Source organism: Peromyscus eremicus, chromosome 10 (assembly GCF_949786415.1).
Source record: "Peromyscus eremicus chromosome 10, PerEre_H2_v1, whole genome shotgun sequence".
Classification (NCBI taxonomy): Eukaryota; Metazoa; Chordata; class Mammalia; order Rodentia; family Cricetidae; genus Peromyscus; species Peromyscus eremicus.
The window spans coordinates 29,052,458-29,065,520 of NC_081426.1; the positions used below are offsets into that span (position 1 = coordinate 29,052,458).

The window sequence follows — 13,063 nt, forward strand, 5'->3', positions numbered from 1 at the left end:
TCTGGGGTTTCTTCTGACTTGGGAACAGATGACACTGCACTTGAGGCACCCATGGGAACATTCGAGTGGAGGGAGCACCCCCAGGAGGCAAGCTTTCTTTCCAGTACCATTTTACCATATTACCTACCCTGCAGCAGTCAAGTTTATCCAGTATAGATACATAGACACTGTTACAATTATCCTTTACATATCAAAGACTCCAACTATTTGAAGTATATGATTCAGTGGATATTAGTCAATTGTAGGCAGAAGTTTCTCTCCTGCCTGCCTGTTCCCAAATACCAGGCATTGCTTCTTAAATAATTGACTCTGAGGCTTAATATTACTTATAAATGCTCAGCTGGTAGCTTAGGCTTATTACTAACTAGCTCTTACACTTAACCCATAATTCTTATCTGTGTTTAGCCACATGGCTTGGTACCTTTTCTCAGTATGGCATTCTCATTTTGCTTCCTCTGCATCTGGCTGGTAACTCCTTGACTCTGCCCTCTTCTTCCCAGCATTCTCAGTTTGGCTTTCCCACTTAACTTCCTGGTCAGCTACTGGCCAGTCAATGTTTTATTAAACCAGTTCGAGTGACAAATCTTTACAGTGTGCAAGAGGATTATTCCACGGCAGTCCATTTACACAGTTGTGCATCCATCATTACCATTACTTTATCTAATTCTAGAACTTTCTTTAATCACTTCAGATTTTAATGACCTGTTAGCAACCACCCCCTATTCCTCACTTTCTATTCCCAGGCCTTTCAACCATGAATTTATGTTCAGTCTCTGGATTTGTATATTCCATGTATTTCATATAATATAATCATATGATGTTTGGTTTTTTTGATCCTGTGTGGTTTTTTAACTTAGCATGTTTTTAAGGTTCTTAGATCATGTTGTAACAAACATTAAATTAATAATGTATTACTTGGAACTAATCATAAGAATATTTAAAACTAAAATTTAATTAAAATTTTTCTTATTTGTTATGTAGCTCCAGAAATTATCAATAATGAAAAGTATACATTTGGTCCTGATTGGTGGGGACTTGGCTGTCTGTTATATGAAATGATTGAAGGACACTCTCCATTCAAAAAATATAAAGAAAAAGTCAGCCGGGAGGAAGTAGAAAGAAGAGTGAGGAATGATACTGAGGAATACTCTGAGAAGTTTTCAGAGGATGCCAAGTCTATCTGCAGCATGGTGAGTCAGGTTCCACAGAGATAGGAAAACGATTGACTCGATTCATCTTGTTCTTTTGATGGTTCAGAAGGCAGTAGTGAAGTAGGTAGACAGTCTTTAGAAGCAGGGCAGCCACCCACTTCCAGCTTCTAAGCCCCGTTCAATAGCAAGACCCAGGTGCAGGTGAGCTCAGCCAGGCCTCTCAGTAACCAACCTTCTTCCTGATGCTCTTGCCTGGAATTTCATCTCAGGCAGACAAGGAAAGCAGAAATCAAAGTTCTCCACCCAGGCTTTGGAAATGACTGATCAACCAGAGCAAAGCAGAGGAAAATCCATGACTCTCCTTTTGTATTGACATTACTGAAAGGAAGAATGGTACCAAGTTACTCTGTTTTCAGAAAACAGCTGCTGAGTCTGGTTCATTGACTCATTTTATGTGAAATTCAATCTAAAATCATTTGTAATGTATTTTGAAATGGGAAGATTGTCTCTGCCAATTTCTTTTTCTTTAAATCGTCACAGACACTCTTACTTGAAGGCCTGTATGGGCCAGACTGACATGTACCTTACAGATTTGATTATTGTATTAGGGCCTTCACCTTTCGTGTGACACAGTGATGCCAGAAATCCAGTCCTAAGCCATAACTATAGAATGAGCTAGGAGCAATTGTGTGCTGTCTGCCCTCAGGGCTGGTCTTTTTTTTTTTTTTTTTTTTTTTTTTTTTTTTTTTTTTTTTTTTTTTTTTTTAATCAACTGTTGGCTGCCTATACCAACATTTGTCACTTGCTTACCTTAAAACCTATAGGCTTTTTTTTTTTCTTTTGAGACCTGTCCTTTATAGCATCTTTAAAATTTTTCTTTCAACAAGGAATTACTGAGTATCTTCCTAGGCACTGTCCTAGGCACTAGGAATACAGCTGTGATTAAACAGAGGGAAGTCCTGGCTCTTCTGGTGTTCTCATTCTGTTGCAGGTTTGGTAGCCACTAATACTAAACAGAACAAATACTACAAATGTGCCGGCTGCCAGAGAAACCTGAGCATGGGGGCTGATGAGACACTATAGTTGGGAGGATTTAGGGCCAAAGAGCTGAAAGAAATGTGAATGTAGGTGTGGCATGGATAGAAGAGCAGATGTGAGAAATGCTCAGATTCTGGGTGGACCTTGTAGGAGTTGCTGAAGTGGAGAAAAGGGGTCAAGATTGAATCCCAAACTGACAGAGCAGCAACACAGAATAGGGGGAAACTTGAGCACTTGTGTGGGGAAGTGTAATTGCTAGATCAAAAGCCTTGAGTAGGGGAGAGAGAGGCACTAGTGTACAAGGGAAGATGTGAGTAGTTCCCTCTCATAGTTTGGGGGCAGTGCAAGTGGCAGATTCACTGTGGGACTTCCGAAAAGGGACTTCTGTCTTCTTAAGCCCTCAGCATCGTGGGGGCAAGTATGGGTTCAGGTAAGGTATGAAGCACCATTTAGAGAACATGAAGCCGAAGAACTGGGGAGTGCAAGAACCTTCCTCATAGGCATCAGGTGCATGCATAGGGAGATACTGTCCATAACCTATTGGTGTCTTATTCCTGCCCTGCTCTGTGCAGGGACAGGGGCCCAGAGACAGCAGAGAGCTATCTTTGCCCAGCTCTACAGTTTGGCTAGGCAGGTATGAATCAGGTATGAAGACATGCAGGGAAGCTGGCTGGGTGCAAAAGAGAACTGAGTACTGGATCATACAGTCTTAAGTTGATGAAGAAAAGTGACAGAGGGAAAGGCAAGGAAAAGACAGTAGGTGATTATAGCCAAGTGTGAGCTGTGGGTTGTTGGAATTGAGGCAAACCAGCCTAGGGTTGGAACAATTGGGGGAATACACAGACAAGAAACATTTTGAAAAGCAGCTGATGAGGCTGTGCTGGCCCTGAAGAACCTAGCTTGTGACTCAGGGAAAGAGTGGCTTGGCAGGATAGGAGATAAAGGGCTGGGCCTATGTGGATGTGAGAATGGCCAACAATTGTGCCTATTACTGAACTATACTGGTAACTTGTGTGAGTTGATACTATCTGGGGAATAATTATTTGGGGCGCCTTTATTTTGTTCTCATATACAAAATGATGAGTGTTACCGATTTGTCACTGAGCCGTGGAATCTTTCTGGCTTTTTTCCCAGCTAGCCTACTCAGCTTGTAGCTGACAGCATTTCACAGTGTTTTGACCAAGCTTCTTTTACATTCGGCTTTGTAAATATTGACTGAGTGCTTGCTGTACATGGGACACTGACAGAGCTGTAATGTGAAAGCAGAGATAGAGCCTGCCCCCAAGGAGCTCACAATTTAATCTTAGGCCTACATCCATAAGAATGACTAACAGGCAGAATTTGGGTACTCTAAACTTAAGTTAAAGAAGGGCCCAAGGATTCCAAGGATAAAATTCTTCTTATGCTAGAGGCACTGGAGAAGAATGTAGACTCTGAGCAAAGGACAGCTTTTTGTTACTGTTGTTTTTTTGAGTCAGGGTTTCTCTGTGTTGCCCTGGCCATTCTGGAACTTGCTCTGTAGACCAGGCTTGCTTTGAACTCAGAGTTCACCTGCCTCTGCCTCCCAAGAGCTGGGATAAAGGGGTGTGCCACCACTGCCCAGCTAAACTAAAAAACAGCTTTTGTAAGTAGGTTAGCTTTGCAATTAGCCTAGTCTTAGCATCCTATGTCTTACCTCTCTAAGCCTCAGTCTGTTGTCTATAAGATGCAGGTGAGACGAGATGCTGTGAGGATAAAATCAAGTAATGAAGGTAAGTTGTTGAGATACATAGTCCTTGTCTCAGTTTGTTTCCTATTGCTGTGATAAAAACAGCTTAGGGGAGAAAGGGCTTATTTGGCTCATAATTATAGGTTATAGTCTGTTACTGCAGGGAAGTCAAGGCAGCTGGAACTTGAAGCAACTAGTCACATCACATCTACCTTCAACAGCAAAGACCAGTGAATTTATACAAACATACCAGTTCTCTTCTGCCTATCCCCATTCAATTCAGGATCCAGACCATGAAATGGTGCAGTCTACATTAAGAGTGGGTCTTCCTACCTCAATGAATTCAATTAAGAAAATCCCTCACGAGAATGCCCTCAAGTCCTGCACTTGGGACCCTTTTCCTCCTACTGGGTTGCCTCATCCAGCCTTGATATGAGGGTTTGTGCCTAGTCTTATTGTAATTTGTTATGCTATGTTCAGTTGATATCCCCGGGAGGCCTGTTCTTTCTTCTTATTTTTCTTCTTTCTTTCTTTCTTTCTTTCTTTCTTTCTTTCTTTCTTTCTTTCTTTCTTTATTTATTTATTTATTTATTTATTTATTTATTTATTTTTTGGTTTTTCGAGACAAGGTTTCTCTGTGTAGCTTTGCGCCTTTCCTGGAACTCACTCTGTAGCCCAGGCTGGCCTTGAACTCACAGAGATCTGCCTGCCTCTTCCTCCCGAGTGCTGGGATTAAAGGTGAGCGTCACCACCGCCCGGCTCTCCCCCCCCCTCCTCCTCCTCCTCTTCTTCTTCTTCTTCTTCCTCTTCCTCTCCTCCTTCTCCTTCTCCTCCTTTTCTTCCTTTTTTGAAGGGAAATGGAAAAGGAGTGGATCTGGGAAGAGGGGAAATGGGAGGGAGACTGGGAGGAGTGGAGAGAGGGCAAACTGGTCAGAATGTAATATAAAATAATTATAAAAATTATGAGTTAAAATAAAATAAAATAAAAAGTTTAAAATAAAAAGAAAAGAAAAGAAAAAGAATGCACACAAGTAAATCTAATCTGGACATTTCTCTTTAAGACTCCCTTTCCAGATGATTCTAGATTGTGTCTATTTAACAGCTAAAATCAACCATCATGCTCAGTAACTATTGTAAAGAGAAACAACTGGCTCTTAAACAATGGGTTAAATTTCTTACAGATGGATGGTAGGAAAGCATCTAAGGACACATGGGTAACTTGCCCAAGAGCAGAGAGGAGGCTATACAAGAATTTGAGCCAATCTTTTTTTATTGATAGTAATTATAGAGGAAAGCTTATTTGAATTTGTGACAGTTGTAGACACGTTAAGAATACTTTTGAAAGAGACTGTTTGGTGTGTAGTTGGCACATGTCTATAACCCCAGCACTCTGGGGGTACAGATATGCATATGAGGACTTCAAAATCAACCTAGGCTACAAGACCCTGTCTTGAAAACACCCAGTGGCCCAGGAGATGTTTCAGTGAGTTAAAACATTTGTCGTATAAGCCTGATGACATGAGTTTTATTTCCAGAATCTATGCCAAAAGCCAAATGTGGTGGCACACATCTGTAATCCCTGTACTCCTAAGGTTAGAATGGGTGGTAGAGATAGGAGATCATCTGTAAGTTTGTGGGGCCAGTTAGTCTGGAATACACAACACAGCAGCAGAAACAATGAGGTACCCTGCCTCAAAAAGGTAGAAGGCAAGGAGAGATTCCTGGTCTGGAAAACTGTCTCCTGACCTCCACACACACACACTATATATGGCATGTACTTACACTCACACAATTATATAAATAAAACCAAAAGGGGGGAAAGCTGAGATGATTTTAGAGATTGGAAAGAGACAGAGACAAAGAGTTTCTAAAAGGAAGCTTACTAAATTTTTTACTCACTTGGGGTCCTTAGTACTCTAATGAATAAAGGCTTCTTTTTATAAATTCAGCAACATTAAAATGATTTTCTTGCTGGGCGGTGGTGGCGCACGCCTTTAATCCCAGCACTCGGGAGGCAGAGCCAGGCGGATCTCTGTGAGTTCGAGGCCAGCCTAGGCTACCAAGTGAGTTCCAGGAAAGGCGCAAAGCTACACAGAGAAACCCTGTTTCGAAAAACCAAAAAATAAATAAATAAATAAATAAAATAAAATAAAATAAAATAAAATAAAATGATTTCCTTAATAATTGTCCCCTAGTTATTATAACATTTTTACTTGAGGATTAGTTTATTCAAATTGCTGGGGGTTTTTTGTTTTGTTTGCATTTTTCTTTTAGACGGAGTCTATATAGCACTCACTACCTGGCCTAGAACTCATTATGTAGACCAGGCTGGCCTCAAACTCACAGAGATTCGCCTGCCTTTGCCCAAGTGCTGAGAATAAAGGGGTGCACAATGAGGCACGGCACTTCAAGCTTCCATCTCTTGATCACCCAAGGAAGACTTGAGTTTTACCCTTTGTGAAACTATAACGTACTTAGTTAGGTCTGAAGTTGTACAGTCTGATTGATAACTTGGAAACTGTAGTGGCTATTTAGTTGGATATATGCCCTCTCTGCCACCCTACTTCTTTGGTTGTTAAAGAGGACGGTTTGCAGTTTACATATCTACCGTAATAGCTTCACTTGATTGTTTCTCTCTTGTGTAGTTACTCATCAAGGATCCAAGTCATCGGCTAGGCTGTCATGGTGGAGCTGCTGCTGTAAAGCAGCACCCAGTGTTCAAGGACATTAATTTCAGCAGGCTGGAAGCAAATATGTTAGATCCCCCTTTCTCTCCTGATGTAAGTATGCTTCCCAGAATAGCTAGGTCCCCAAGAACACCGATCCCCATAGCAGTCTTTTGTTAAAGCACACTTGATACAGCCAGCATGTGGGTTCTGCTCTATGAGGTCTGTTATTTCTGCTTCTTCTTGTGCCTATATCCCACCACCTCCACAGCCTCAGGCAGACCTTTTAGTAGCTCTCTGGCTCCCAGGCCTGGGGTGTGCAGTCTGTCACTACTGGGATAGCCAAATTCCTATCCTCCCAATTCTCAGTGCCATTTCAGACCTCCTTGGCATGCCCTTCAAGGCTCTTTGTGTGCCAGTGTTTCTGTTCACATCTCAGTGCTGGGTTCACCTCCGTCCCTGTGCTCACTCATTGCATTGAGTCCACGTAGCTGCTTTAGTCTGGAGTGTACATCCCTCAGGAGCTGTCATTTGTGTGCTTCCTCAGGAGTATGCATTGAGATAAAAAAAAAAAAAAAGTCACGCCTGCAGAAGCACAGGGCCTGGCACTTGTCAGTGCCTGGTATATAATAAGTGAACTGCTGATGTAAAGATAATTGAATGAAGATACCCTTAGCAGTCTGCTATAGACACATTCTAAAAATGGAAAGATACGTTAAATTTTATTGTTGTGTAGAATTAAGACAGAGCTACAATTGAGATATTTTTATTTGTAAGACTTCTTCAGAACTTTATGTGTTTGCTTAATATCCATAGTATTCATTATAGTGGTAACTGCTTCCTTGGAGCTAATGTCTACTTGAGATATTCAGGGCATATGCAATATCTCCAGCACAGCTCTAGGTGTGAAAGCAAAGGGAGAACAAGGTAGACAAGGCAGTGCCTCTGCCTAGAGAGACAGGCAGGAAGACAAACTGGCTGGCATGCTGGGAAAGTGTTGCCTGACAGTGCCAGTAGATGGCGTGTCCTTAGTTGCAGAGTTCTGTGCCTTGTGTTCTCCTTAGTCCCAGAAGGGCAAGTAAAACTCTGCAGGAATGGAGGCCTGGGCCTTGACAGCCCTGGATGCTTGTCTGATCTCTTGCTCCTGAGGACACCAGTGCCAAGGTAGAGCCTGCAGGCCTGGGCCCTAGTCGTACAGGAGAAATTGCTAGCAAGAAGGTTGCTTCTACTTTTCACCCAAATGCTAAGTAGGATGCTCAGGGCCAGAAGAGGACTAAAAATTGTCACTAGTGGATCCCATAGCCAGTGGTCTCCATGGCTGTTTATAGTTCTCTTTGTGTCCCAACAGAATCAATCCATTCTATCCTTCTATAGTTTCAGCCTTTGCAATCTATTTTCTGCTGCAGAGAAGAAAAGGAGTCTTCATGAGGTGTATATGAATACCTGTGGTGGTGGGGGGGACTGGACAGAGACACCACAGGATCTGTGACACTGAAAGTTCCTTGAGAAAAGTGACACAGAAACTGCTGTGTCACAGAATATACATGATATAAATTAGAAAATTTGTTTGAAAGGGTAGGGAGCATTATGTGTGGACCTGTTCTTTGTAATTAAGGAAGCTCAGAGTTGCTTTAGGACTGGGAATGTAGGTAAGCGGTAGAGTTCTTACCCAGCATTTGCAGGCTCTATGTCCAGTTCCCAGCAGCTGAAAATTAAAAACAAAGTATCTTTTATAAGGTAGATATGGCACCTGGGGGTGGTCAAGGCAGCCAGATTGTGAGTTCAGGGACAGCCTAGGCTACATATCCCTGTCTCAAAATCCAGAAGAAAACAAAACTAAACAACAAAAAAAGAAAAGTTATTCTAGTTGTCTCATAGGTTGATCCCTCTCTTTGTTCTTGGTGCCCAGCCTCAGGCCATTTATTGTAAGGATATCTTGGATATTGGGCAGTTCTCTGTAGTGAAAGGAGTCAGCCTGGACAACAATGATGAAATCTTCTATGCCGAATTTGCTACAGGGAGTGTCACCATCCCCTGGCAGAATGAGGTACTACTCTTCCTAGCAGAGTAGGTTTCTAGTTTCAACAATGACCTGTGTATGTGTGTATCTGCAAAGTAAATTTATGCAAAAGACTTGACCATGAGAACTAGATCATGGGTAAGCCAAGACCATATTGGCAGTTTCCAGAAGCATGACAGCTATTCTGGTCCTAGTTACAAGAGGTGTGCAAAGATGATCTTGGGATTTGCCTGCCACCCTGGAGTCATACTTCCTAAGCAGGGCTAGCTGGCAGTTTGGCTCCATTAAAATTAGCTTTTTAGGGGGTGGGGGTACACTTGGAGAAGGGAATAAGAGGCCACTTTACTTATTCCCAGAGGAGGTCAGAAACCAAGTGTCCAGGAACCATGATGTGCCCCACATTGAGATCAGGTGCTGGGTGGGAGCTGATGATGCTGGGAGATCACTGACCTCATGGTGTCTCCAAAGCTGCTCTGTCCTGTCTTCTGTGCATACAGATGATTGAATCTGGATGTTTCAAGGATCTCAATGAAGAGGAAGATGGAGATTTGCCATCACGTAAAAAAGAGTATTTGTGTCCTGACATTCTCAGACCAAAGAGAAATTTCTTCCGTAGACTCTTCAGAAGAGGGGTAAAAAGATCTTTTGTAAAAAGTAAACTGTTGTGGCTGGGGTGTTGCTTAGTGTAGAACATTTGCATAGGTTTGGTTCTGAGAAACAGGTGTGGGCATGTGTGTTTACACGCCCCTCCATATGTGTGTATATATCAAAAGGAAACTATTTTCTAAGGAAAACATGACTTTCCTTTTGTTTTTGTTTTTGTTTTTGAGACAGGGTTTCACTGTGTAGGCCTGGCTGTCCTGGAACTCAGTCTGTAAACCAGGCTGGCTTCCAACTCAGACATCTGCCTGCCTCTGTCTCCTGAGTACTGGGATTAAAGGTGTGTACCACCATCCACCAGTTACTTTCTTTTCTTTCTGCAACGCCTCATATAAGAAATTTCAGCCTGGTTGTAGCTCATACATAGGAGACTGATGTAGAAGAATCACTGAGTTTGAGGCCAGCTCACTACATAGTGAGTCCTTGTCAGAGAGAAGGAAGAAGGAAGAAAAGGAGGAAGAGACAGGTAGACAGACAGACACACACACACTCAGATTGATTTCATATAGTTTAAGAGCTATATGGTTGTATTTAAAGCTCACCCAGAATAATTCACAATGCTGCCTGCTGTTGGTGGGAAGACTATTCTGATCTACAAAGCAGTGACTTATTGGCACTGAAGCTGCCTCTTGTTTTGGTGAGAAAGCATTTTGACCTAACTCAAAAGTCAGCATCTGATGGAATTCCCAGAAACAATGCATGTTTAGTCCTCCATGTTCTGATTCCAACCACTGTTCTCTCATGTCCACTTACACAGGAAAAGCAGGTTCCCTTCTAAAATTGGAAATCCTTTGGAGAGACTTTCTGTAGTAGCATTATTTTTGTTTGTTTGTTTTCTCATGTATCTAAGGCTGGCTTTGAACTTGTTATATAACAAAGGAAGAACCTGGACTCCTGGTCCTCCTGCCTCGGCCTCTTGAGTGCTGGGATTAAAAGTGTGTACCAATATACCTGATAAGGTTAGAAAATAATTTCACCAAGTGGATTGTTTTGCTTTGTACCTATCAATTATTTTATTATTATTATTATTATTATTATTATTTATACAGAAGAGGGCGCCAGATCTCATTACAGATGGTTGTGAGCCACCATGTGGGTGTTGGGAATTGAACTCAAGACCTCTGGAAGAGCAGTTGGTGCTCTTAACCTCTGAGCCATCTCTCCAGCCCCTGTACCTATCAATTCTTTTCTTTTTCTTGTACCTATCATTTCTTGAAGAGTTTACTAAAAGATTGTTTGCTAGAACCTAATTTGTATTTTTTTCAATATAGAAAAACAAGACTTTGGTAGTAAAAATCTCCCAAAGTGGTTGTTGTTATGACCATATTTTCTTTCACAACTAGGGTATAACTATATGAACTTAACAAATCAGTCTATTTCTGCATACAGTTAAGTCCTACTAGGCATCCCTCCTTATTCAGAGCATATAATGACATCCACTAGAGAGCTTTCCACTGATAGAATAGAGTTGCACAGTGTGAAGCACCTTCTTATGGTGGCACTTATTTGTGAAATACCCAGTGAGCCTCATTTGTCTTCTGCACTTATTCAACTATTGAATTTGATTTAGCATGCAACAGTAACAGAGCAGCAAAACTCATCTTGAGGCAGTATCTCTGTATACAAATTAAGCATATGCCTTTAAAAATTATTTTTAGCAGTATAGGGATGGAAGTTAGGACCTTGTGTACACCTATAAGTACTCTAACCCTGAGCTATATCCCCACACCCTCCACCTTTTGTTTTTAAAACATTTTTGAAACAGGCTCTCACTAAGTAGCCTGGGCTAGTCTTGAATTTGAGATTCTTTTGGCTCAGCTTCCAGAGTAGCTGGGAATACATTTAGAATTCTATTTCTTGAAGTAAATAAGAAAAATGCATTTAAAGTTTTTGCCTGCCTCATAATTAGTATCCTCCCAGTTTCTAGAACATGCCATTTGTTCCTAGGTATCTTTGGAGATTGGTTCCAAGATGCCAAAGTCTAAAAGTGCTCAAGTCTCTTTTATAAATGGACAATGTTTTCATAAATCACCTCTAGATTGCTTACAATACATAAAGCAATATACATATGGCATTGTCATATGATTTAAATTTTTTCTGAATATTTTTGATTCAGGGTTGGTTGAGTCCATGCTTATGGACCTCATGACTACTCAAGCAAAGCAAAGCCATCTTGGCATTAGAGACATGGCTGAGGCTGGCCATTGTGCTGTGTGTTTCAGGGCTGCCTGAACATTGTCCCCAGTGAAGAGGGGGAGCCAACACAACGCTGACTGTTCACTGTGCAGACCACAGAGTGAGACCCTGATGTTAAGAAGGAACGCGTCACATACTCAGTGTCTTGTCCTTTCCATGAATTGTAATAAACAGTCTATGACACTGTTTGTAATGTGCTTTCATATATTTTTACATTAATATCTGCATTGTTGTTTTACTGAAGCTGTATTAAAGAAGAAGCCTGAGAACACCACTGTGTGCCCTGAAGCTCCCAAGTGTGGATGTCTTGTGCATTTGAGCAGTTCTCATAAGTCTTGTCCCTATATATCTGTCCCGCACTGTCCAGTTTTCCCTGAATTTTGCTGAGGTTCTTCCGGAACTGTAGTGCTGCTTTTTAAATTGTTAATTCAAAACTCTCTCCCAGAATCATAGGTCCTTCCTTTGTTTTAAATCTCCCCTGCCTGCATACAACCAGTCCCTTGGAACCCCCACCCATCTCTGCCCCAGTTGCCGGCAAGCAAGGAAGACTCCTGCAGGCAGGCTCCCCCACCAAAATCCCCCATCAGACCCTGCAATCTACAAGACTCATGCCCTACTACAAACCCACCCACCCCCCTGTGACTTGAGTGGCTTCCTGAGACACAGAATCTGCCAGCTCTCATTGGACCAAGAGGTAAGTGACTCTTCTCCCACCCAGAGAGTCCTGCCTCTAGAACCTAGGCCCTGGGACACAACCAATCCCTGGGAACCCCCACCTATTTCTGCTCCAGTTGCCAGCCAGCAGGGAAGACTCCTGCAGGCAGGCTCCCCAACCAAAACCCCCCATCGGACCCTGCAATCTACAAGACCTATGCCCTACTCCAAACCTACCCATCCCTCTGTGACTCCAGTGTCTTCCTGAGACACAGAATCTGCCATCTCTCATTGGACCGAAGAGGCTTCCTGAAACATAGAATCTACCAGTTCTGATTGGACCAAGAGCCCTGATAAGACCAAGAGCAGCTCCCTGAGACACAGAATCCACCAGCTCCAATTAGACTAAGAGCTAAGATTGGACCCAGAGTGGCCCCCTGAGACACAGACACAGTAAACACAGAGTGGACTAAGAGCAGCTCACTCAGACACAGGCACCTCTTGCACCTATTGGAGGAAGAGATGGGTAGACACCAGTGCAAAAATACAACAACATAAAGAGCAATATGGCATCACCAGAACCTAGTGGTTCTATAACAGCAAGACCTGAACATCAAAATATAGAAGCAGCAGAAGAGGGTGACCTTAAAAATAACTTTATGAAGATGATAGAGGCCTTTAAAGAGGAAATTAAAAATTCCCTTAAAGAAATTAAGGAAAAGACAAACAAAAAATTGGAAGAAATCAATAAATCCCTTAAAGAAAGCCAAGAAAACCATGAAAAATTAATTAAACATGTGAAGGAAACAGTTCAAGACCAGAAAATTGAAATAGAAACAATGAAGAAGACACAAACTGAGGGAATGCTGGAAATAGAAAATCTGAGTAAATAAACAGGAACTACAGATGCAAGCATAACCAACAGAATACAAGAAATAGAAGAAGAGAATCTCTGGCATAGAGGATACAA

At 42.0% G+C, this 13,063-nt stretch overlaps 1 protein-coding gene across 6 annotated transcripts in view; it reads left to right on the forward strand.

Moving 5' to 3' along the window:
- The window catches only part of Grk4 (G protein-coupled receptor kinase 4), a 107,687-nt gene extending 96,061 nt beyond the window's left edge, over positions 1 to 11,626 (forward strand). For 4 of the 6 annotated variants that reach the window (XM_059275736.1, XM_059275731.1, XM_059275732.1 and 1 more), the window contains 5 exons: positions 982 to 1,190; positions 6,543 to 6,677; positions 8,473 to 8,610; positions 9,081 to 9,215; positions 11,466 to 11,626. In XM_059275736.1, the coding sequence (XP_059131719.1) occupies positions 982 to 1,190; positions 6,543 to 6,677; positions 8,473 to 8,610; positions 9,081 to 9,215; positions 11,466 to 11,516 (668 nt within the window). In that variant the 3' untranslated portion in view covers positions 11,517 to 11,626. Of the gene's footprint in view, positions 1 to 981; positions 1,191 to 6,542; positions 6,678 to 8,472; positions 8,611 to 9,080; positions 9,216 to 11,359 lie in introns of all 6 variants that reach the window. The other 2 variants (XM_059275733.1, XM_059275734.1) reach the window with 2 other exon arrangements.
- The last annotated feature ends 1,437 nt before the right edge of the window (positions 11,627 to 13,063 follow it).